Below are 27,043 nucleotides of genomic sequence, written 5' to 3'. Positions count from 1 at the left end.
CAGCTCCCGTGACTGAATCCTGAAGCTGTTGGGGGGGGTGAAGTCCATTTTTTCCCTGCAGCGTTCATCTAAGTGCGAGCGCCAAGCAATTTAATAATGCTCTTGAAAGGCAGGTTGACCCCAAGTCAGAAGGTTAATAGCGTTCTTTTCTGGTGACTGGTGCCCTTTAAGGCCTTGTTCACAACTGTGATTTTGAGATCTGAAAATAGAGAAGCGATAGTCATGTGGAATATGGATCTATTACAAACCCAAGCAAAAGGATCGTCTTAACTATACCGGGGTCCACCAGGTTTCTGTTATGTGAATGTTTTTATAATGGGACAAATCAATGCAGTGTGCGACACTTTTCTTCTGGAAAGCAAAAACCCTTACAATCTGAGGCACCTTAGTATTAGCTGCACCTACCTATACTTTACTGGCATGCTGACCTTAAACTAAACCTATAAAGTCACTGATATAAAGCATAGCAGCACATTGAGGAATCTGTAGTAATTTATAGGATTGGGGACTATTAGTTACATCACTCTTAAAGCACCTGAAGTCCTGCACACTGGAAGGATTACTTACTCATTTTTCCCCTCACAGGAGGCATATTTTCACTTTTTCTATTTCTCTCTGCTATGAAAGTACATTTAAGCTGTGATTTCTTGTTCCAGCTGGAATGGAGCCCACCCATCAGGCAGCAGGGAGTAATTCAGAGATGCCTTTAATGGCCTGACACGTATATAGACTTGTATACATTTATTTAAACGCCTGCCTCTATTGTGGCGCTGAGTCAAGATGCGGCAGTTATGACAAATCTACTTGGCATGACTGCACGGCTCATAATACTGCAGTGATCCGCCATGATGCCCTGCTCACAGGTCCCGTACATAAATAATCCTCTTCTTCCTACAAGTGTATTTGATCAGCATTTTTACTTTTTGCTGATAAGTTTTTCCTCTCCTGTCACTGTTGGCTAAATTCTGTTACATAATAATGTAGATCTGTCAGTTATAAATGCCAAGCTCATTTCAGAATGATAGCGAAAGGCAAATTACATTAATATGTAGATGAGAAGTGAAACAGTGTATATACCCATTGTAGAGCTGCAATGTGGCCAGAGTCCGATGGGCCCCGATGCAAAATTTGGTCCTTGGCCCCCACCTGCATATTGGTCAGATATATGGGCCCTTGAGCATTCTAGATCCCACAAAGACATACATGTTTGCCCCCCTCAATGTAATAACGTCCCCCGTCCTGGCTCCTTCTTGTGATTATCTCCCCCATCCTAGGCTCCTTCTTGGTATAATGTCCCCCCCTCGCACATGGGCCTGGTTGCAGTCGCACCCTCTGAGACAGCGATCGTATACAGCGGGATAATTGTATGCACCTATGTAAACAGCAGATCAACAAGAAAAAGATGAATGTTACATTTAGGAAGGGGCTTTCATCATTATATTCTTTGCATGATACGTCTGTCACGTGTCTAATAGGAAATGGGGTGCCGTGACCCAGAACCACTACCTCATTCCTTTTCAACATTTGTGTTCAACTGCTGGTAAAAAAAACAGGGGTTAATGCTCCCTCGGGAACATGGTACACACACAGAACATAGCATACTTCCTTCCAAAATCTACAGATGGTGGTAGCAGAAGGAAGCCTCAATACATCTTTGCCAAACATGATTGCTAGAACAGATCCGATTTCCCTGACAGTCTGCATCCCTTTTTCTTCGATCTGATCACCCATGCAAATTTCTTGGATGTGGTATGGATCAATTAAGGTGATCCTTGAATGATAATATTCTGGCCAATTTAATCACATTTGATCACACATTAAACATCTGGTCACAGTGGGAAATGATTAACAGCAGGCTGCTGCTAGGAATTAGTATGTGGTTTATGAAAATATAAAGCTGATGGACTTTACAGTCCAAGATGGTCGACACTTCTTCATTCACTTATTGGTCATAGCTGGTTAAAATATAGGATCAAGCCAAGCTGATCATATGGGGCAGGCCCATTGTACAAAATAACATGCCTATTATCCCCAACCTCGTTTTATAAGTGAACATGCCTGTTAGTCGTAATCATCCTGTTAGAAGAGGGGCATGACTATTAAGTGTACATTCAGCTCCGGTTAGTGAAATTGTTTGCAGAAAGTCTTGCTGTCTTAGTTTTAGGCCTCACTAGTTCCTGAACAGGCACTTCATGTGGTTTTGTGATTGTTTTCACAGCATGTGGAGGGAAGGAGCATAAATTCTGCACAAATTCCAACCAAGGGAAGAGACACAACCATGGGAAAACATTTTCCCCTTGACTTGCTGTCAAGCACTGTACATCAGGTCAGAAGGCAAGGTCTGCTTCACTTTGCTGACAAGTACTAGGAATCCATGTAGTAGTCCTGTCTATTAATACATCTTTTCGCTGCTAGAAAGATTTGTGACACACAGCACAACAAATGGTTTCATTTGAGTCAATTGGAAACAGCTGCCCTAAATATAATTTCATCGAAGAAATCAAGTGTGATGAAACATTGTAATAAACGAATCAGTGCCAGAAATCTAGTGACTGACTAGACTGTCAATGTTACATAGCAAATCATTATTGGTTGAGATGAATGTCCACGTGGACAAACCGATGTGGGTGAGATATTCCCACTTCATGCCATTCAGCAAGTACTGCCTATCCCTCCACTGGGGCAGATCTGACTCGATGTGTGAGGTCAGTCTGTCATCATCTCTGCATGGTATCGTACTGTCCTTATTTATGACTTCCACACATGCTCATGTAGTCACAAGCCCAACTGAAGCCAACCTTAACTCCCTCTTGGCATTTCAGCCATAATATTCCTATTTGCCAACGATTTTATGCACAATGACACATGATTAGCTGCTGAGAAACGCTGCCTTACCTTGTGGTTTTTACCATTCCGGAACATCATCCAATCCTCGCCGTTGGTGCTGACTTCCAGCTTGTATGATTTGACATAGTAGGAGACTCCTGTATTTTTCGACACAGCACCTTGGGTTGCCACAGCTTTCAGCAAAGTCAAGAAGCGAAGATCAATCTGTAAATACATTAGTGATAACTTTGTTTTGGGGTTGAACAGCCTTCTAGCAGTTTGACACTTTAATCCCAGGTGAGACACATCTGGGCTGTTTGCGGCAAGACATAGTCATTCCAGCTATATTCATTGATTACTGTGCAGAAATGTAAGATGTAATACAGCCACGTCCTCTAGCAGTGCGGGAATGACTCCGCACAAGGTGTATCAATATTTCACCATCAAGCTCAATTATTAAGATATACTTTTTTACATTCCAGCTGTGACATATACTGTATATGAAGTACATATATACATTCATAATATATTCACATTGTAGCAAATGCATCTATTCAGTTAGCAACATACAATTGTAAGCAACAAGTCAATTATTTTTAGCTCTTCTCTAAATTTACTGTGTTTAGCAGTACCCGGATGTTAAGGACATTTTGTACTTATTACAGGGTAATGACCAATTACAGCAACAGATACACCAGTTATTTTCGTGGTTTAATTAATACAACCTATTTCATGAAAAATATGAGGGGTCATTTTTTTCTTTATGTAGAACATATTTATTGAGCAATAAAAACCCTACAAAAATATGGTTATACTATTAAAAAAAATATGCAAAGATGATAAAACCAAATTGGGCACCTGCCCTATTCCAATCAGCAGAGAATCTGAAGAACCCAAGGACATGTTACTTGTATGCTCTAATTGCTTCCATTTCTACAGGCAATTAACCCAAGTCACACAGTGCCAGAAGTCCCTAACACCGTTTCATCCCTCTTTCTCCTCTACAGTCGGACATGTTAAGGGATTATCTGGAGTTGATACCTGCCAGCCAAGCTACTTTCAGCCAGAAGATAGCTATCATATCACCATACTGACCATATTGACCATATGTATGCTACTGCTGTCCTAGAGAAGCCCCAACATAATAAACATGACTAACAAATATCATGCAGGACAGCTTTCCCCTCCAGCACCCAAATCCAGACACTGCCTCTTGCCATCTTACTGTGGGAGTGAACCCTACAAGAAGAAAGCACTTGCTAACTAACTTTTCTAAAGTTGATTAAAGCTCTTTCAGCAGCAGAAACTGAGAGGCAAGAATCAGACTGCGCAGTCTTGACGATTTTCTTAGAAAAAAAACGTTAATGCAGTAACTGTCCAAGACACTTTGCATTTTGTTTGGTGGCTTCTTTTTCCTGCCAGATTACTAATGTGGAATAAATTATCCTAGTATCTGGCAGTGGGACATAGCCCTGCTGAGGCAATGACCTTCCACTTGGAACTATAGATGGGACTATGAAATGTCTGAACATTGCTCGATCTTCAGAGCGTGGAGGTGGAGAGGTTGGCAGATAGGTCCAGGCATGATGCTGTAGGCTCTTTCAGCATTAACAGGGTTAAAGCACTATCCTGTAGCTCTGTAACAGTGAGAATGCTCAGTTATTACCATCCCATATCAGATGCATTCTATCTAATGTATGGTGATCACAATTGGCAAGTACAAAAACTACTAAGACCCATGGTAAGAGATGTGCTAGGCTGTGAGCGGGTAACACTCACATGTGGTAAGTCATATACATGTATTATTCATATCCTGTTCTAGGAAGCTTAGAGGCGGTAACACATATAGTGTTCGTAGATCTGATGCATTTCGGTATGAAGACGTATATTCTAAGAAACCCTCTTCCAAGACCTGATCCTCATCGACCTCCTGTTCAACAGCATAACCAGAGTTTAGTAACCTCATCCTCCATGTAGACTGGCTCAGAAGGAGTTAGACTTTTCTCCTGTACACTAAATCCCAGTTATACTTGGCTCGCATCCTAAGGGAGCTGACTGGTGACGGGGTGATTTAAAGCGCTGCAGCCTGTTTCTGCAGAGGATCAATTCATTACAACACTCCCACCAGCCTTTGCATTATGCCTCCTGACTAACAATTAATCCAGAGCATGGTGCAGTGAAATCCACTTAACAGGGCTCCCTTCCCAATGCAAAGCAACGGCTTCCAAACCACACTGCTGTAAGGGATTCAAATGAGCGCTTGACAGGGGCCCAGCGTGAGACATCAATATACCTGATTTAAACCAGTCCACTAGACATTGCTGCATAAGCTTCTTCCCTCATCTATTGGCATTACTTTCCAAATGATTCTCACAGCGGCATTGCAGGTATGTAATACAGCCTAGAACACAGATTTTAAGTTGTGTAATAGACTAGCTAACGTAGGATGAAAAGGATGAGACCGCTGCTTTTATACAAATGATATCTCCACTTCTAAAGTTAAAGAAAATGCCCGAGAAGGAGACGGGGTCTCTCCTGCTGATTCTCACTAGTTAAAACTGCACAATAAAAATTATTCTAATATGATAATCACATTTTGTTTCTCAGCAAAGGTCAGTCAAGTTGCAACCTTATCCCATGAAATGTTGGTATTGTTGGTGGTGTATCTTTTATATGTACTAACGCTCCTCTTAAGGGTATGTTCCCACTGTCAGTAAACGCTGCGGGTTGGACCCTCCCTACATCCGCAGTGTCTAACCCACAACGACCAGATGTTACAGCATAGTGAGTACCCCCCTATGCATGCAAGGACGCCTCAGGCGTCCCTGCAGAAACAGACATGCAGCGTGTCTTTCCAGACCGCTGCGCAAATTACCCATTCACTATCATTAGATTCGGTAAAACTCAGTGGAATAGGTGATTCAGTAAGGATGGTTTAATTAAGATCTATTCTGTGTCATTATTTCAATTAAAAGACTTGATTCTTGCTGTGTCTTAATTTACCATGTAACTATAGGATTAGTAATGGATAGGTGTCTTATACAGTAGATGCTTCTCCATTACTAAGCTGTGTGCTTGATGTCACCAGACAATACAAAGGTGACATCAACCCCATAAATGTTACCCCACTTGCCACTGCTACAGGGCAAGTGGGAAGAGCCGGGTAAAGTGCCACAATTGTTGCTTCTTTAGATGTGCCAATTGTGGGGTGGCTGCGGGGTGCTATTTTAAGGCTGGTGAGGGCCAAAATTCATGGGCCTCGCCAGTATGAGAAAACCAGGCCACAGCTGTTTGCTTTTTCCTTGGCAGGTAAACAAAAATAGTGGGCCCCCACGCTATTATTTTGGAGGGGATACAACTGTTTTTGCTAACCATCAAGGGTAAGCAGACTACTGTAGCCTGATACTATCAGGCTGGTAAGGTTCATGGATATTGGATCCTTACCATCCCGAAATACCAGTCCTAGTAGTCTGCTTTACTCTGGCTGGTTAACAAATATAGGGGGACCCAACACCATTTATTTTTAATTATTATTTATGTATTAAAAAGGAGAGGACGTCTCTCTGTGCTTTCCCTCACATCCTGTGTCATGTACTTCTGGCTGTGTCACAAGATTCACCATTATTTAAATTAGTACACATGCGTAGTAAGCTGCGTTCCTGCACTTAATACACATGTGACTAGGAAGATAATGCGGTTTTACCGCATCTAATGAAAGTGTATAGGTAATTTACGCAGCGGAGACTGAGCGTCTCCGCTATATAAATTGACATGCTGCGGTCTGGAAAGACGCACCGCATGTTAATCTCTGCAGGTGAGCCGCGGGCATCGGTGCACGCATAGTGGGCATGGGATTTCTTGAATCCCATCCACTATGCTGTAACATCTGGCTGCTGCGGTTTTGACGCTGCGGATGTATGCAGCATCCAACCCACAGCGTTTACTGACCGTGGGAACATACCCCAATAAATCTGCATACAAGAAATCACTTTTTTTCTTCCCATAAGCCAACTTTCAATTACGGTAGCTTTATTTCAAGTGACAAAAAAACGCGTGCAATGAAAAAACGCATCAAAACTCATGCGGAAAAACTGCATAAAAAATGCATGTAAAAAACGCATCAAAAACACAGGTGACCTGCCAGTGAACACAGATGCAGATTTGGTGCAGATTTCACCTGCATCAAATCCTGAGGAAATACTGAGCCAATCCTGATCATGACCACATACCCTAAGATGAGTGGAACATCATCAGTCTCAATGGGAGGTTGGGAATCCAGCACAGTCATTTGTTCTCTGTATTGCGATGGTCTGCGACTTAACACCTCAAGACACATTACTTGTGCATTTATGCTGAATGATAATCATGAATGAGCATTCTTTAAAACGCTGGATTCCTGATTATCTTGCAGTCTAAAGGGCTGCAGTCACCTGATGAATGAGCAAAATGCTAAAATGGTCTTTTGTGCAGTGCAAAAGATCATCACTCTTGGTGGTGCATCGTCTGTGTAAACAGGACTCACTCTGTCAAGATGCCAAGAACCATGGCAGCCTTTGTGAACTCAGAGATCTATTACGGAACACTCAGTGTTCAATATTTACATATTCGACTAATAAATGACCGCCGATCAATAAGGCTTTACCGATCAGCAATTGTATTGTGACGCAGGTCATTCCATGTAAACGGAACCTAAGGTTGGTGGACCTAGCTGACCATTTGATATGCATGGAGGCCTACCAACAAATCACTTTGGGGAATCTGAATTTGGACGCCGAAGCCTTATGATTTCCATGGACATAAGTCTGGCAGTGACCTTCTACCCATTGAAAGCATACTCAGCCAAGCTGAACGTTTATGTTCATGTATATAGGATGGGGGTTTGGGTGAGATAACTGGTGGCCAAATAAGTGTTCAACCAAAAGCTATCTCTCTGTTCTCATGTCAAGTTTTTTTTCTCCATTGTTAAATGCATTTGGGAAGCATTTAGATGAGCATAATACCTTCAGTTACATCATCCTTTCATTTGAACAGGTCCTGAAGTGTCTTAAAATGCCCTTTATTTGTTTCCTCTGCTATCCGTTTTTTCCAACAGTGAAGAAAATCTTGACTGCTCATTTTTTTTACCCCCCCCCCAAAAAAAAAAAAAAAAAAAAAAAGAGAGATAACAGACACAACGACCATTTCCTTTTTTTTTTTAGCATTAAAGTCCTTGGGAAGTTAATATCTTTTTAGCATTGCACATGCCCAGAACACTTGAGATGTTCATAGATACCTCTAGTATCAGATCAGTTAAAAAAAAAAATTACAAATTAACACAAAACTGAAACCAGACTTTGACAAATCAGCTAAAATTGAAAAATTTGGCTTATGTTTTTATTGGATATAAACGGATCAAAACTGGACATGTGAAGACAGCCCATCTGACTTTGTGGGTACCTTTACTCAAGACTGTAAAGGAACTTAATTTACTGCTGTTCATGTAAAATGTAAAAGTACATATTTTTCATTGGCCAAGCGACTAGCCTTGGTGCTCCATTTCAATTTGGGTGATAGAGCTACAGTTTACTTAACACACCTGCAGATATTCCCTAGTGGTATCATGATTGGGTGCCCAAGCATTGTCATCGCTGTTCAGTCTAGCTTGTTGGGCCATCCACCCACCATCTGCATATGTAGTAGACGCGGAGATCTGCTCACTGGATATTCGCCTAGATTCCAATCCCAAAGGAAAATTACATTGAAAATCTGCAGAAGACACAAGATTGGGTAAATGTGTAAACCTGATGCATAAGGAGATGTCACAGCAATAACTATCAGGTAATGCTCTGCTCTTTTTCTCAAGACTTTTAATACTGTGGATAAATTAAAAACACATTTGAGGAACATCCTTTCAAATTTGCGAATCTCCTTGAATTATCCCATTCATGAGCTTTCTAATGGCTAAAGACAAGCTTCACTATCTTACGCGCCTTAATTGTAAAAATTTGCAATAGCAGAACAAATTAGAACCGGCAAAACAAAGGCTTATCAGAGAAAATGCTGCTAATCTCCTACAATTTAAGCCTTAGCAAATTAGCCGAAATACGTATTTATGGGTCTGATCCATAAACAAGCCTCTAGAGAGGGACACATTTGGGCCTACTTCCTAACATTAGTCTTATACTGTGCATGCATTTAGCTGATATAATTATTTTCTTAGGAGACAACACTGAATATTGTAGCCAGATGTCTTTGCTTGTGGATCGGTTCCATCCCAGAGGTGTCTGTATTAAGTTTCCGAGACTATATCTGGCACTAATGATATAAAAATGATAATTATTAATGTCGTACAGTTGCTCCAGCCGCATAGAGCAGAGCTGCGTTTTAACACTGGAGAAGTTTTGCAGACAATAAGGTGCTACTGAGACAATAAGCAGGATGCATAATAAGTGGAAAATGCAGGAACAAGCTAATTAAAAAAACATCAACATCAATGTATGATTGTGTTCAATCTCATAACCTATAAGCATTACAGTTTGCTTTCAAAAGATGTTCTTTAATTAAAGCCACTCTGCGGGAAAATGATTCCCAAGACATTGTGGGAATTGGCCTGCAAACGAGTACGCCTCCTACAAATTTTAGTCTTCGCTAAACTAACAGTAACAAATATATATATGCAATCTGGAGAAAAAACAACTTTTATTAATGAAGATACGAGAAAGAAAAATAATACAAGAGATTTGAGGTGAGACTAACATGTCAGACAATTACAAGGGTGACGGTGAGCTTATTGTACTGTCGAAATAACACCATCAGCTTTAACAACATTTGACTGATACAAAACATGTAATCACAATCCAGGCTAAGGGACCTAGGACATAGAAATAATATAAAAGACACAAGAAACCAAGAATATTTCAGGTATTGCAAAGCGGAAATAAGACAGGTGCTTGGCAGGTGGACTGACAGATGAAAACAAAGACTGTCAAGGCCGCCTGCCAACCAGGCAGAAAGATATTCTACTTACTTTCAGGGACCTCCTGAGGGGCAAGGTAATAGCGAGCAGAAAACCCATCTTTAGCCACCGCCATGTCAGTGTGAAAGGTGAGGGAGAGGATTCCAGTTGAAGACCGGATCTCGGAGGGGGTCTTTGTACCACAGTACCTGCCAATCAAGGGCCCAACTACGGTGAAAAATAAGAGCATCATTGTTATCAGTTGAGGGCATTAGACGCTGTCATTTCCTTCTATGTTTTACTAATAGCACTCTGGTGCTTTCTTATCTCCTGTACAGACTACCAGCTGTAATGGTATATGCAGGAGACAGCTGAAAATACCAGTAATCTAATACAATGCTCTGCAGTCCACAAGGTAGTGATTTGATTGCTTAGTATCTTGAAGAGATGAGACAGAGAAACAAGTAGAAAAGCTGATTCAATGGACATACTTGAAGAAAAGAAATATTTAATCAAAGATGTTGAAAGTGTAAGTAAAGAAGTGGCTAAGTGATGACTTGCTGTACGTGTCAACTTTATCTATATTCTTCTGTAGCGTACTAAAATCAAATGTACATAAAAAAAAACACTATCTATCCATTGATCAATTCATTCAACCACCCACCCACATATGCATTAATCCATCCATCCACCCATCCATCCACTCACCCACCCCCATCCATCCATCCATCCATCTATATAAATCCATTACCATATGTCTCTATAGTTCTATCGTCCCCTACATCTTACCATTCGGAATGCCATCCCAGATGTCTAGCCAATCATATTTGCAATCCCCTTCTGCAACTTGAAGAGGGTCATGCTCTAGGTCGAAGGTCAAAAAATGCAGGATGATCTCCATCTTTGGTTTGGCAAGGATAGTAAATACACAGTCCAGGTTGTGGGGGTATTTGTCTGGATAGCCAGGAGACTCAATGGTGCCATTAGTGTTGGTGAAATTCCTAGAGCAGTCTTCAGAGCCTGCAATTATACAAACAGGAAGGGTTGACACAATGCTGAATGACCTCTTTAACCCCAAGAAATCAAGACACGGAATGATGTAAAGATGGAGTGTAAGTTATTTTACACCGAAATCTGCAAGTGATGTAGTAGAAATACAGTTGTGGCCAAAAGTATTGACACCCCTGCAATTCTGTCAGATAATACTCAGTTTCTTCCTGAAAATGATTGCAAACACAAATTCTTTGGTATTATTATCTTCATTTAATCTGTCCTAAATAAAAAACACAAAAGAGAATGAAGCAAAAAGCAATTTCACACAAAACTCCAAAAATGGGCCAGAAAAAAGTATTGGCACCCTCAGCCTAATACTTGGTTGTACAACCTTTAGCCAAAATAACTGCGACCAACCACTTCCGGTAACCATCAATGAGTTTCTTGCAATGCTCTGCTGGAATTTTAGACCATTCTTCTTTGGCAAACTGCTCCAGGTCCCTGATATTAGAAGGGTGCCTTCTCCAAACTGCCATTTTTAGATCTCTCCACAGGTGTTCTATGGGATTCAGGTCTGGACTCATTGCTGGCCACCTTAGACGTCTCCAGTGCTTCCTCTCAAACCATTTTCTAGTGCTTTTTGAAGTGTGTTTTGGGTCATTGTCCTGCTGGAAGACCCATGACCTCTGAGGGAGACCCAGATTTCTCACACTGGGCCCTACATTATGCTGCAAAATTTGTTGGTAGTCTTCAGACTTCATAATGCCATGCACACGGTCAAGCAGTCCAGTGCCAGAGGCAGCAAAGCAACCCCAAAACATCAGGGAACCTCCGCCATGTTTGACTGTAGGGACCGTGTTCTTTTCTTTGAATGCCTCTTTTTTTCTCCTGTAAACTCCATGTTGATGTCCTTGCCCAAAAAACTCTACTTTTGTCTCATCTGACCAGAGAACATTCTTCCAAAACGTTTTAGGCTTTTTCAGGTAAGTTTTGGCAAGCTCCAGCCTGGCTTTATTATGTCTCGGGGTAAGAAGTGGGGTCTTCCTGGGTCTCCTACCATACAGTCCCTTTTCATTCAGACGCCGACGGATAGTACGGGTTGACACTGTTGTACCCTCGGACTGCAGGGCAGCTTGAACTTGTTTGGATGTTAGTCGAGGTTCTTTATCCAACATCCGCACAATCTTGCGTTGAAATCTCTTGTCAATTTTTATTTTCCGTCCACATCTAGGGAGGTTAGCCACAGTGTCATGGGCTTTAAACTTCTTGATGACATTGCGCACGGTAGACACAGGAACATTCAGGTCTTTGGAGATGGACTTGCAGCCTTGAGATTGCTCATGCTTTCTCACAATTTGGTTTCTCAAGTCCTCAGACAGTTCTTTGGTCTTCTTTCTTTTCTCCATGCTCAATGTGGTACACACAAGGACACAGGACAGAGGTTGAGTCAACTTTAATCCATGTCAACTGGCTGCAAGTGTGATTTAGTTATTGCCAACATCTGTTAGGTGCCACAGGTAAGTTACAGGTGCTGTTAATTACACAAATTAGAGAAGCATCACATGATTTTTGAACAGTGCCAAAACTTTTGTCCACCCTCTTTTTTATGTTTGGTGTGGAATTATATCCAATTTGGCTTTAGGACAATTCTTTTTGTGTTTTTTCATTTAAGACAAATTAAATGAAGATAATAATAGCAAAGAATTTGTGATTGCATTCATTTTCAGGAAGAAACTTGAGTATTATCTGACAGAATTGCAGGGGTGTCAATACTTTTGGCCACAACCGTATGATGGATCCACTCAAACATATTTGTAAATTCGTATTTTTATGAATTGAATAATTAATTATACAATTTAGTGTAAAAAAACCCTCAAAACTATTCATCCAACTAATTCATAATTACTTCAACCTGAGTATGCCACAAATGGTCGACATGTGAGATTTCCACATGTTCATAATGTACAACGTGGCAGAGTTGTCACTTATGTCTTCTCCTGTTTAATAAATCAGATCACCAGAGATCACATCCTAAATAATTTTCAAAAAGTGACAAACATGAAAGAAATGGCACTAGACAGTAGAGATGGCTGTTTAGTTTCTGTAGATTAAAGAAAGCATTGTGCTTGCCAATAGGCCAAAGACTATTAATACAGACTTCAACAATGGTTTCCATTGTATTGAGTCTGCAGAGAGTCCTGCTGTGTGTCCTATATCTCTGATGTGCCTTAAGGGGATGCTTTAGAGACTGAAACAGGGGGCAACTATCCTATTTCACATGTTCAAGCTAAAATGTCAAAGAAGTGTGCCTTTAACAATTAGAAATCTGTTCAAACACTTTGTGCAATTTCCATGTGAGTCTTCAAGGGAACATTTCCCTTAGTGTTTACCAGTTTACTTAACTGAAGGAGGTGTAATAATATATTTTTAACACCTAATTGTACCAAAAACTGCCATTTTATTTTAACTGAAGTAGATAGGCTGGACACAAAATAGTGCAATAGGGTCTTATTGAATAAATATTCAGAATTAAGAATAGCAGATTGTGCTAACCATATAGGTATGTTTTTTCAAGAGGAAGAAGTGTATTATACTTTGAAACGCATTGAATAAAACCAGATGTCTAATTAATTTTCTGAAATTTGCGTCTTCAAAAAACAGCAGGGCAAGTCCTTCCTGGTTTCTACTTTATTCTCATTGGAACAACAACTTCACCTTCATTGTAATGACTGAAATTTGCAATCTACTTTTTTATAAACAGAAAATCATTGTGATGAAATAGATATAAAAGTACACTAAACGTGAAAATAAATGATGAAGTGAAACTGAATAAAACTATGTTCAGCATGTTTGGCAGCCTACAAGATTTTATGCATGCTCCTCAAACAGATTTGAAGAAGGAGGTAATTTCCTTCAGATCCATTCCATCCAGATGACTGCGGTGGTGGAGCTCAGCAAAGAGGTGTGCTGTACAATTCGTGTTTTTATATTATAGACAAAGCAGTGGAGCGAAGGTGTCTTCTTGAATCCAAGTGCTTAGCATAGATGGTAATGAGAACTTTACAGCAAAAGAAGACAAATTTAGGAAGGTGTTTTCTGTACTTCCAGAGTTTCATCCTAATCCTAATGCTGTTTATTATTTTCTCAGGCAGCACACTGACTAATAGAGTCTCATTGATCCATACACATGAGGCTCAGAGAACATCCTATTATCATCCGTTTTGTGGATCAAGCGCTCCATTAAAATCTATGAGAATCAGTGTAAAAAAGATGACATACTTTTTACTTCAAGGTTCTATCTAAGTTTCATCTGTATTTAACTGATAGATTGTTGAGAGTAAATGGATAAAAAGGTTCAGTCTACCACAGGGGTTCCCAGCCTATGGCTCAGGAGTCACATATGGCTTGTGGGCCCATGATGCGGGGCTCACAGCTGTCTGCCAGCTTGGTGAATTAGCACCCAGTCTAGCAAATAGATATGATGAGAAGGTCTGGAGATGGTGACAGAAGAGAAGACGTGGTTGGGTATATACTGGATGTGGAGGGAAGATAAATAAGGTAAACTGGATATGGATGATACAGCCAGGTGGAGGGGTGCTTGAAGCTGGTTGCAGTTGTATGACGGGTGTATGGGAACCCCTGGATGTAAACATACTGCCTATAAGGGAGTGGCGCACAAGGTCTTGGTGTGTCTTCTGTGGGGGGAGCTCTACTGTTATACCGGTAATGGGGGACTCTGGGTGACATTTCTGGGGGAGGGTGGTGCTGGATGTAGCTTACGTGTGTCTCCCAGAGCTTAATAAGGCTCTCAAGGTAAAATAAAAGGTTGAAGACCATTGGTCTACCTGCTTCAGTGAAAAAAAATGGATGAGAAAAAAAGCAGATGCAACTATGATAACACCAGGAAAAAAATCAGTCAGTTTCTCTCAGATGGTAATACTCGTGTGTGAATGTAGCCTAACAGGTGAAGCATGATGTACACATGTGTATTATTACATGCCGTTTAGGTATATTATCAAGTCAGTATAGCAATATTACTCTCCAGCCTTATAAGTTCTATACGAAGATCTGCACCTGAGTAAAAACAAAGGCTCCAACCCCATGTAATTTGTAATAGTTCTGAATGTTCTTTTCTTGACACCAAACTCCACATTCCTCATTTACTGCACAGTCAGAATGCTACCAGAAATCCTTCCTGAATATATTTATGCAGTAACCTTCAACCTTCAGCTTACTATTCAATTATCCCAAGATCTTGCTTGTCTTCTATATTATGTGCATAAATATTTCACTCTGATACACACTGATACTGCCGCAAGCCGGGATAGGTGCCGAATCTGCTCTGAGATTCTGTTCACACGCGCGAGCTTATACAGTACCTAAGACCCAAGACAAAAGCTAGAACACTGATACAGCACACATCCGAAAACCTCTAAAACCGCCCGCATATCTCTAGTCTTTCACAAATGGCTCTCTTTTTTCTTCTATTCCATATCTTGATGAGACGGTAGATTTCTACAATTCTTGTGCAATACAAATGAGACCAAGTATACTGTAGTATTCTCAAGATCTGCCGGCAACTCGAACATTAAAAATGCATAAGAGAGATGACGTCCCTTGTATGCACAAAGTACAAGGATGCTGCAATTTCATGGTGTATGCAGGATCAGAAAAGGCATAAAAAGTCATAAATCTGATTACTTTTTTCAAGGCTAGAGACTCTAAGCCACTTTTTATGCTAAGTGTACTCATGATCTTGGCCCCCAAAAGTACTAAATAGCTGACTTTAAAGCTCGCACACGCTGTCTTTGTCATTTCCTTCTTAACCCCTTTGCACCAATACAGAGTAAAGCCCCGCAGGCACATTGACCTGCTGACTTACCAACAGAACAGTGTCACTGATGAACTTAAATTGTGCATGCATAGAAAGGACTGTGGAAAGCCGCACAATCTCCACTTAACCCTATTCCCCTTACAAATATGTGTGGGGGCAGTGGGTGTAAGTTTACATACAATGTATCACTTTAACTTCCCCAATATTTTACCCAAATATGTTAAGATAAGGAAACTGTATATTCTAATAGTGTCACCATCAGCCAATATCTTGTGTAGGCTTTTATCCACGTGCAACCAACTAATGACATCTCTACTCTAGTCTATTCACTGTTCTACTATAAACTGTATACATTAGTTGTCGGCACAAATTACTGCAAGTCAGCTCTATCGTACCAATCTACTATAGGAGTAATGGCACTATAGGTATGGTCAAAATGTCCATAGGTTGGGCAACAAATCTCACATTCTTCCAGAAATAGTAAAGTGAGTTCCCTACAAATTCTATTCATGGTTCAGTGCTTTGATATCTATGGCCAAGCGGATTATCTAGCTAGGCCTCCTTCACATGTCTGTGTTTTCCGTACAAGTGGTATGCGATTTTCTCCCAGATACAACACATAGCCATGACAGTCAATGGTGCTATTCACATGTCCATGTTTTTACACGGACCATGTGTCCGTGCAAAAGACAAAGAGACATGGCCATTTTTTTCAGGCAGCATGGATGACCAGGGTCAATACAAGTCCATGAAAAAGACATACAGCTCACAGATGGCATCTGTGTACCATCAGTGTACCATCAGTGTGCTGTCCGTGTGCTGTTCATGTGCTGTCCGTGTTTAACATTGCAAAGTATGAGAGAAACTTTGTAATTTAATCCTTTCTTTAACCATACTGGAAAAACACAAATGACACTGATGGTAAAAATGGACACACGGATTGCACAATGATGGCACCAGCACCGCTATTTCACATACGTATTTAAACATGGACATGTGATGGAGGCCTCAGTGTATAGACAATGTATGGAGGTTGTGTAATTTTCTATTTAAGTCTCCATCTGACTTCAATTACTTCAGTATCTACAGTGGGGAAAAAAAGTATTTAGTCAGTCAGCAATAGTGCAAGTTCCACCACTTAAAAAGATGAGAGGCGTCTGTAATTTACATCATAGGTAGACCTCAACTAAGGGAGACAAACTGAGAAAAAAAAATCCAGAAAATCACATTGTCTGTTTTTTTTTCATTTTATTTGCATATTATAGTGGAAAATAAGTATTTGGTCAGAAACAAAATTTCATCTCAATACTTTGTGATATATCCTTTGTTGGCAATGACAGAGGTCAAACGATTTCTGTAAGTCTTCACAAGGTTGCCACACACTGTTGTTGGTATGTTGGCCCATTCCTCCATGCAGATCTCCTCTAGAGCAGTGATGTTTTTGGCTTTTCGCTTGGCAACACGGACTTTCAACTCCCTCCAAAGGTTTTCTATAGGGTTGAGATCTGGAGACTGGCTAGGCCACTCCAGGACCTTGAAATGCTTCTTACGAAGCCACTCCTTCGTTGCCCTGGCGGTGTGCTTTGGATCATTGTCATGTTGAAAGACCCAGCCACGTTTCATCTTCAATGCCCTTGCTGATGGAAGGAGGTTTGCACTCAAAATCTCACGATACATGGCCCCATTCATTCTTTCATGTACCCGGATCAGTCGTCCTGGCCCCTTTGCAGAGAAACAGCCCCAAAGCATGATGTTTCCACCACCATGCTTTAAAGTAGGTATGGTGTTTGATGGATGCAACTCAGTATTCTTTTTCCTCCAAACACGACAAGTTGTGTTTCTACCAAACAGTTCCAGTTTGGTTTCATCAGACCATAGGACATTCTCCCAAAACTCCTCTGGATCATCCAAATGCTCTCTAGCAAACTTCAGACGGGCCCGGACATGTACAGGCTAAAGCAGTGGGACACGTCTGGCACTGCAGGATCTGAGTCCATGGTGGCGTAGTGTGTTACTTATGGTAGGCCTTGTTACATTGGTCCCAGCTCTCTGCAGTTCATTCACTAGGTCCCCCCGCGTGGTTCTGGGATTTTTGCTCACCGTTCTTGTGATCATTCTGACCCCACGGGGTGGGATTTTGCGTGGAGCACCAGATCGAGGGAGATTATCACTGGTCTTGTATGTCTTCCATTTTCTAATTATTGCTCCCACAGTTGATTTCTTCACTCCAAGCTGGTTGGCTATTGCAGATTCAGTCTTCCCAGCCTGGTGCAGGGCTACAATTTTGTTTCTGGTGTCCTTTGACAGCTCTTTGGTCTTCACCATAGTGGAGTTTGGAGTCAGACTGTTTGAGGGTGTGCACAGGTGTCTTTTTATACTGATAACAAGTTTAAACAGGTGCCATTACTACAGGTAATGAGTGGAGGAAAGAGGAGACTCTTAAAGAAGAAGTTACAGGTCTGTGAGAGCCAGAAATCTTGATTGCTTGTTTCTGACCAAATACTTATTTTCCACCATAATATGCAAATAAAATGAAAAAAAAACAGACAATGTGATTTTCTGGATTTTTTTTTCTCAGTTTGTCTCCCATAGTTGAGGTCTACCTATGATGTAAATTACAGACGCCTCTAATCTTTTTAAGTGGTGGAACTTGCACTATTGCTGACTGACTAAATACTTTTTTTCCCCACTGTATATCTAAAACGTCATAAGCATCTATATAGCTAGAAAGAAAAAAGATGGAGCTGGACAAGCAAACGTGCAGGGTTTCATCCTGTGGGCTGGCACCTACTGTATACCTGCACTATTGGTTGGTACCTATGGTGCATAAAAAAGCAAGAAAAGTGGACAGCATTCAATTGCAAATTCCATTCAAAAATCGGATGTCTTTGTTGGCCCATGTGAACAGAAGGCAATGATTTGGATGAACAGCAAGTCAACTATGTATCAATTATAGCTTCAGTCAGTCTTATCAAGCCGGTACAAGTACAGTATTTCATAGGAGGGATACAAATAATTACGCTTCAGTCTACAATGATTCACAGGCGGCTATAACCAAAGAGATGAGGTTGTGGGTCTAGAGGTTGTAAAACTCAATTGACCTTCAACACTTTGCCCTTGGCTTCAATGCATCACTAGAATCATCACCTGATTGGAAAAGCAATAAAGGGAATGTCCTGTCCTAATGATTTGCACTGATCTAAGACTCGGCTGATCAGCGGCAGACTTATTTAAAGCCGACTGAGAAGTAGGTATAAGAAGTCATAAGCAGGTATTGATTACACATAGCATCAATTTCAATCAGAGTAGTCTTTCAGGATCCGTGACACACTGTCAGGATAACAGAAAATGATGCACATTTTATTAAATGATGCATCGGTTAGGTGAGGGCAATGACTTGGAATAGGTGCAATGGGATTTGTGTTTTTAACCCCTTTCAGTCACATATAAGAGCATGACTAGATAAAGGGGGCTGCAGTTAGTGTGTTCAAGGATTCCAATTACCAATAAACGTTGTCATGTTCTGCGTGTAAAGGAGTGACTATGTGTGTGCTGCTGCAGATGACGAGTCTTTATACCGTGGGTGGAAGGTACACATTGGTTTTACTGAAGTATTTTTACGTTTTTAAAACTGACCTGTCTTAAAGATCTCATAACGTAGAGAAAAGCCGGCACCCTGACGAGCATAATCTGAGATAAAGCGGATGTAGATGTGTGAGCCCGATGAAGTGATTGTAGACGGAGCAATATTTCCACAGTGTTTCCCTAGAAGTTCTGCAGATTCACTGTCTCCATCCCGGATCTCAATGAAGTCGTACCTGTAAGAACAAGAACCTGACATTAGAACCAGAAGACTTGCATCACATAAAGAACATCCTGGAAGAAATAATCAGACATTACGAAGATAACCCGAGCACCTGTCGGCTCTCCTGACATGCCTTTATCAGGAAATATCCTCACTCCTCATAAAATAATTTATAGTTCTGGTTTCAATTTTTATGCAAAGTTTCTAAGCTGTTCTTCCTGGAAATGTATACATAATTTGTTAATTGGCTATTAGTGTTCCCCTGTCAAGAAAAAGTGTCCAAAAGCACCATGACACTAACGGAATACTGCTAAGAGCGTCAGACTATGCAAGGGCACGTCTCATTGACTCAGTTTATTGCTACGTTTCCAGGAGGAATAAAAAAGAGTTGTGAGTTAGTGCAGTATGCGAATTTATATATAAAAGGGGACAGTGTTTGATGCTGTGTACATTTCCTCCTGGTGCCCATTTAAGGGCTTATTCACACATCAGTATCCAGACAGTATTTCGCATCAGGGTATATATGCTAAAACCAGGAGAGGAGCTCACAGAGAAAAACTATCATTGACAGATTGACATCTGTTATGTGTTTTGCAGACACTCCTGGTTTTGGCATACAAACACTGATGAAATACTGATCAAAAATACTGATGTGTGAATAAAGCCTAAGGGTACAGTCAGACGGCCATATAAATCGGAGCGCAATGCTCGTACTGACAGGCGGGTCTCCCGACCCAACTGTGACAGCTTCATGTATTTCTACTATGCAGTTGCACACTTGGGCCCGCAGAGCCCCCCGGCCAGTCCAAGCATTATGTTCCAATCTCAGTCCTAAGTATGACTGCACCATTAGAATGTATACGTAAACTAGCCAGGCAGTTTAGTAGCACCGAATTGTGTATATTCCTGCTCCGTTGAGACACTCCGGGAATTGGTTATAACCCTGGCTAGTCACCTGCAATGCTCAGGTGTGGCATAAAGCCACAGAGCCCACAAGCTGCTGGTTCTTGCTCTGCTCCTGGGAAGATGCTGTCTAAGAAACAGTCAATCCCTGCATGTATTGTGACTGTCGAACAGCCATGAAACATGCAGCTGTGGGACTCAAACATATTTTTCAAGCACACTGAAGTCACTCGGTTAGCACCTGAGCATGCTCAGAAAATATGATCATGAGGTGCATTAAAAGAGGATCATGGATACACATGATGAGAGTATTATACTGCCTCGGTACAAATCTCTGGTTAGACCGCACATGGAGTACTGTGTACAGTTTTGGGCACCGGTCGTCAGAAGGATATAATGGAACTAGAGCGAGTACAAAAGAGGGCAACAAAATTAATAAAGGGGATGGGGAAACTACAATACCCAGAGAGATTAGCAAAATTAGGATTATTTAGTTTATAAAAAAGACGACTGAGGGGTGATCTAATAACCATGTATAAGTGTATAAGGGGACATTACAAATATCTCTCCGAGGATCTGTTTATACCAAGGAAGGTCACAGTCACAAGGGGGCATTCTCTGTGTCTGGAGGACAGAAGGTTTTTCCACCAACATAGAAGAGGATTCTTTACTGTTAGGGCAGTGAGAATCTGGAATTCCTTGCCTGAGGAGGTGGTGATGGCAAACTCAGTTGAGGGGTTCAAGAGAGGCCTGGATGTCTTCCTGGAGCGTAACAATATTGTATCTTTCAGATATTAGGTTCTTTAGAAGGACGTAGATCTGGGGATTTATTCTGATGGAATATAGGCTGAACTGGATGGACAAATGTCTTTTTTCGGCCATGCTAACTATGTTACTATGTTACTTTATTCCAGCATGTTGGATCATCACTAGTTAGGAGCTATGTACTAGGCTCAACTCTGGTGAGTTTGGACTTTGCATAGGATTCATTTTTTTAATTTGTTTTGCTGTTGTACGGACCCAATATAATTGGTTGTGGCTGTCTGTACTGATTGTATCAAGAATGCCTGGTGTGAACTGTGCCTTGGAGTGCTTGAAGGGCACATCTAGCCATGGAGATGATGATTCTGTGAGCTAATTCCGAAATTCACAATATATACGACATGTGTGTGTATGTGTGTATATACAGTATATATGTCCTACTGTATTAAATACGCTTTTATGTTAAATACTGAGAATTTTTGTTTACAGATTGTGATATATAAATTAGTTTGTCCACTCCTGAACAGCCCCAGCTTAATCCGCACAGGGTTCTAATTGAAATAAATGCTGAGTACACCCCCTCCTGCTGAGGCGCAGTTCTACTGGTTTATGGTGCCACAGGCCCTGAAGGGTGACGTCTAGTGTTGAGCGATACCTTCCGATATCGGGAAAGATCGGATTGGATCGGACCGAAAGCCCCAAAATATCGGGTATCGCCGATTCCGATACCGGAAACCCATGCAAGTCAATGGGGCACAAATATCGGAATGAAAATAAACCCTTTCTTTCCTTGCACATGCAGTTCAGGAGGGGGGAAGAGTGTGGGCGGTGCGTGGGCGTGTGTGTGTGCGGGCGGGGTCTGTACAGACCTCTCGGGGGTCTGTGCGGGCCTGCCGGGGGTCTGTGCAGGCTGCCGGGGGTCTGTGCGGGCCTGCCGGGGTTTGTGTGTGTGTGCAGGCATCGTCCGATGGGACTTACAATGACAGTGATTGACACATTAGCCCATGATGGGACAGTAGTAGTCCCATCATCCGGCTAATGTGTTGAATGTGAAAAAAAAAAAAAAAACCATACATACTACATTTATACAACATTCATACAACATATATACATACTACATACATTCTTCATATATACTACATTCATACAACATGCATACATACTACATACATACTACATATATACTACATTCATACAACATGCATACATACATACTACATACATGCTACATATATACTACATTCATACAACATACATACATACTACATACAACATACATACTTCATATATGCTACATTCATACAACATACATACTACATAATACATACATACTACATATATGCTACATTCATACAACATATATACTGCATTCATACAACATACATACTACATACAGTGGGGCAAAAAAGTATTTAGTCAGTCAGCAATAGTGCAAGTTCCACCACTTAAAAAGATGAGAGGCGTCTGTAATTTACATCATAGGTAGACCTCAACTATGGGAGACAAACTGAGAAAAAAAATTCAAGAAAATCACATTGTCTGTTTTTTTTTTCATTTTATTTGCATATTATGGTGGAAAATAAGTATTTGGTCAGAAACAAGATTTCATCTCAATACTTTGTGATATATCCTTTGTTGGCAATGACAGAGGTCAAACGTTTTCTGTAAGTCTTCACAAGGTTTCTACACACTGTTGTTGGTATGTTGGCCCATTCCTCCATGCAGATCTCCTCTAGAGCAGTGATGTTTTTGGCTTTTCGCTTGGCAACACGGACTTTCAACTCCCTCCAAAGGTTTTCTATAGGGTTGAGATCTGGAGACTGGCTAGGCCACTCCAGGACCTTGAAATGCTTCTTACGAAGCCACTCCTTCGTTGCCCTGGCGGTGTGCTTTGGATCATTGTCATGTTGAAAGACCCAGCCACGTTTCATCTTCAATGCCCTTGCTGATGGAAGGAGGTTTACACTCAAAATCTCACGATACATGGCCCCATTCATTCTTTCATGTACCCGGATCAGTCGTCCTGGCCCCTTTGCAGAGAAACAGCCCCAAAGCATGATGTTTCCACCACCATGCTTTACAGTAGGTATGGTGTTTGATGGATGCAACTCAGTATTCTTTTTCCTCCAAACACGACAAGTTGTGTTTCTACCAAACAGTTCCAGTTTGGTTTCATCAGACCATAGGACATTCTCCCAAAACTCCTCTGGATCATCCAAATGCTCTCTAGCAAACTTCAGACGGGCCCGGACATGTACAGGCTTAAGCAGTGGGACACGTCTGGCACTGCAGGATCTGAGTCCATGGTGGCGTAGTGTGTTACTTATGGTAGGCCTTGTTACATTGGTCCCAGCTCTCTGCAGTTCATTCACTAGGTCCCCCCGTGTGGTTCTGGGATTTTTGCTCACCGTTCTTGTGATCATTCTGACCCCACGGGGTGGGATTTTGCGTGGAGCACCAGATCGAGGGAGATTATCAGTGGTCTTGTATGTCTTCCATTTTCTAATTATTGCTCCCACAGTTGATTTCTTCACTCCAAGCTGGTTGGCTATTGCAGATTCAGTCTTCCCAGCCTGGTGCAGGGCTACAATTTTGTTTCTGGTGTCCTTTGACAGCTCTTTGGTCTTCACCATAGTGGAGTTTGGAGTCAGACTGTTTGAGGGTGTGCACAGGTGTCTTTTATACTGATAACAAGTTTAAACAGGTGCCATTACTACAGGTAATGAGTGGAGGAAAGAGGAGACTCTTAAAGAAGAAGTTACAGGTCTGTGAGAGCCAGAAATCTTGATTGCTTGTTTCTGACCAAATACTTATTTTCCACCATAATATGCAAATAAAATGAAAAAAAAACAGACAATGTGATTTTCTGGATTTTTTTTTCTCAGTTTGTCTCCCATAGTTGAGGTCTACCTATGATGTAAATTACAGACTCCTCTCATCTTTTTAAGTGGTGGAACTTGCACTATTGCTGACTGACTAAATACTTTTTTGCCCCACTGTACATACTTCATATATACTACATTCATACAACATAAATACTACATACATACTACATATATACTACATTCATACAACATACATACATACTACATACATACTACATATATACTACATTCATACAACATACATACATACTACATATATACTACATTCATACAACATACATACTGTACATGCATACATAGTACATACTACATACATACTACATACATAAAACATGCTACAGACATACAACATACATACTACATACATACTACATACAATACAAACATACTTTCATACAATACATACATATAGACATACAGTACATATAACAGAGTACATACTCACCATCACTTGTTACTTTGATCCCCGAAGCCAGTGTCATCTGTAAAAAATATTAAAATAACAAACAACCGATATACTTCCTGATCCGCAGAAATCCACGAGTGTCCCACGACGATCTACCGTGGAGAACAGCAGCATCAGCTGATGCCACCGCTCTCTAGGGGCTCCAGGAATACAATGACGGGAGGTAGGTATCGTTCCGCACTGTATTCCTCCGCCACTGTAAAAAAATAGTCCCTAGTCTCACTTTTGGCATTGCTGTGTAAGAAAGTTCCCTCGCAGCTTTTGCCATAAAGTGAGACCAGTGAACTATAGTAACCTCTCAGTGATGCACTGCAGGAGATCGTCGTGGGACACTCGTGGATTTCTGCGGATCAGGGAGTTTATCGCTTGTTTGTTATTTTAATAATTTTTACAGTGAGATGACACTGGCTTCGGGGATCAAAGTGACAAGTGATGGTGAATATGTACTCTATGTTATATGTACTGTATGTCTATATGTATGTATTGTATGAATGTATTGTATGTAGTATGTATGTAGTATGTATGTAGCATGTATGGTATATGTATGATGTATGTAGCATGTTGTATGTATGTAGTATGTATGTATGTTGTATGAATGTAGTATATATGTAGTATGTATGTAGTATGTATGTATGTTGTATGAATGTAGTATATATGTAGTATGTATGTTGTATGAAAGTAGTATATACAGTCATATGTGAAAGTTTGGGCACCCCTATTAATGTTAACCTTTTTTCTTTATAACAATTTTGGTTTTTGCAACAGGTATTTCAGTTTCATATATCTAATAACTGATGGACTCAGTTATATTTCTGGATTCAAATGAGGTTTATTGTACTAACAGAAAATGTGCAATCTGCATTTAAACAAAATTTGACCGGTGCAAAAGTATGGGCACCCTTATCATTTTCTTGATTTGAACACTCCTAACTACTTTTTACTGACTTCCTGAAGCACTAAATTGGTTTTGTAACCTCATTGAGCTTTGAACTTCATAGCCAGGTGTTTCAAATCATGAGAAAACGTATTTAAAGTGGCCACTTGCAAGTAGTTCTCCTATTTGATACTCCTATGAAGAGTGGCATCATGGGCTCCTCAAAACAACTCTCAAATGATCTGAAAACAAAGATTATTCAACATAGCTTTTCAGGGGAAGGATACAAAAAGTTGTCTCAGAGATTTAACCAGTCAGTTTCCACTGTGAGGAACATAGTAAGGAAATGGAAGAACACAGGTACAGTTCTTGTTAAGCCCAGAAGTGGCAGGCCAAGAAAAATATCAGAAAGGCAGAGAAGAAGAATGGTGAGAACAGTCAAGGACAATCCACAGACCACCTCCAAAGACCTGCAGCATCATCTTGCTGCAGATGGTGTCACTGTGCATCGGTCAACAATACAGCGCATGCATAACGCCTTTTTGTATGACCAAACAACTCAATCTTTGTTTCATCAGTTCACAGGACCTTCTTCCAAAATGTAACTGGCTTGTCCAAATGTGCTTTTGGCGACTCTGTTTGTGGCGTGCTTGCAGAAACGGCTTCTTTCGCATCACTCTCCCATACAGCTTCTCCTTGTGCAAAGTGCGCTGTATTGTTGACCGATGCACAGTGACACCATCTGCAGCAAGATGATGCTGCAGGTCTTTGGAGGTGGTCTGTGGATTGTCCTTGACTGTTCTCACCATTCTTCTTCTCTGCCTTTCTGATATTTTTCTTGGCCTGCCACTTCTGGGCTTAACAAGAACTGTACCTGTGTTCTTCCATTTCCTTACTATGTTCCTCACAGTGGAAACTGACTGGTTAAATCTCTGAGACAACTTTTTGTATCCTTCCCCTGAAAAGCTATGTTGAATAATCTTTGTTTTCAGATCATTTGAGAGTTGTTTTGAGGAGCCCATGATGCCACTCTTCATAGGAGAATCAAATAGGAGAACTACTTGCAAGTGGCCACCTTAAATACCTTTTCTCATGATTTGATACACCTGGCTATGAAGTTCAAAGCTCAATGAGGTTACAAAACCAATTTAGTGCTTCAGGAAGTCAGTAAAAAGTAGTTAGGAGTGTTCAAATCAAGAAAATGATAAGGGTGCCCATACTTTTGCACCAGTCAAATTTTGTTTAAATGCAGATTGCACATTTTCTGTTAGTATAATAAACCTCATTTGAATCCAGAAATATAACTGAGTCCATCAGTTATTAGATATATGAAACTGAAATACCTGTTGCAAAAACCAGAATTCTTATAAAGAAAAAGGTTAACATTAATAGGGGTGCCCAAACTTTTACATATGACTGTATGTAGTATGTATGTAGTATGCATGTATGTATGTTGTATGAATGTAGTATATATGTAGTATGTATGTATGTTGTATGAATGTAGTATATATGAAGTATGTATGTAGTATGCATGTATGTTGTATGAATGTTGTATATATGTAGTATGTATGTAGTATATATGGTTTTTTTTTACATTCAACACATTAGCCGGATGATGGGACTACTACTGTCCCATCATGGGCTAATGTGTCAATCGCTGTCACTGTAGCAGGCATAGCCCGATGGGACTTGTAGTCCCATCGGACGATGCCTGCACACACACACACAACCCCCGGCAGGCCCGCACAGACCCCCGGCAGG

The 27,043-nt window shown here is 40.8% G+C and overlaps 1 protein-coding gene and 1 long non-coding RNA gene across 3 annotated transcripts in view; one reads left to right on the top strand and one right to left on the bottom strand.

Annotated features, from left to right (window-relative positions):
* The window catches only part of NRP2 (neuropilin 2), a 192,326-nt gene that overhangs the window by 84,814 nt on the left and 80,469 nt on the right, over positions 1–27,043 (bottom strand). For both annotated transcript variants that reach the window (XM_073541876.1, XM_073541877.1), the window contains exons 3-7: positions 19,224–19,405; positions 10,550–10,780; positions 9,833–9,988; positions 8,402–8,571; positions 2,896–3,051 (exon numbers count right to left, since the gene is read on the bottom strand). In XM_073541876.1, coding sequence (XP_073397977.1) covers positions 2,896–3,051; positions 8,402–8,571; positions 9,833–9,988; positions 10,550–10,780; positions 19,224–19,405 — 895 coding nt within the window. The remainder of the gene's footprint in view (positions 1–2,895; positions 3,052–8,401; positions 8,572–9,832; positions 9,989–10,549; positions 10,781–19,223; positions 19,406–27,043) is intronic.
* LOC141046986 (uncharacterized) overlaps positions 5,075–27,043 on the top strand; it is a 57,505-nt gene continuing 35,536 nt past the window's right edge. Inside the window, exons 1-2 of the long non-coding RNA XR_012219710.1 lie at positions 5,075–5,213; positions 10,099–10,289. This is a non-coding gene — a long non-coding RNA (uncharacterized lncRNA). The remainder of the gene's footprint in view (positions 5,214–10,098; positions 10,290–27,043) is intronic.

Source organism: Dendrobates tinctorius, unplaced genomic scaffold, assembly GCF_039654945.1.
Source record: "Dendrobates tinctorius isolate UK_male_01 unplaced genomic scaffold, ASM3965494v1 ptg000125l, whole genome shotgun sequence".
Classification (NCBI taxonomy): Eukaryota; Metazoa; Chordata; class Amphibia; order Anura; family Dendrobatidae; genus Dendrobates; species Dendrobates tinctorius.
Note: the sequence above shows the minus strand (reverse complement) of the source record. Positions and strands in the feature narration are given on the sequence as shown.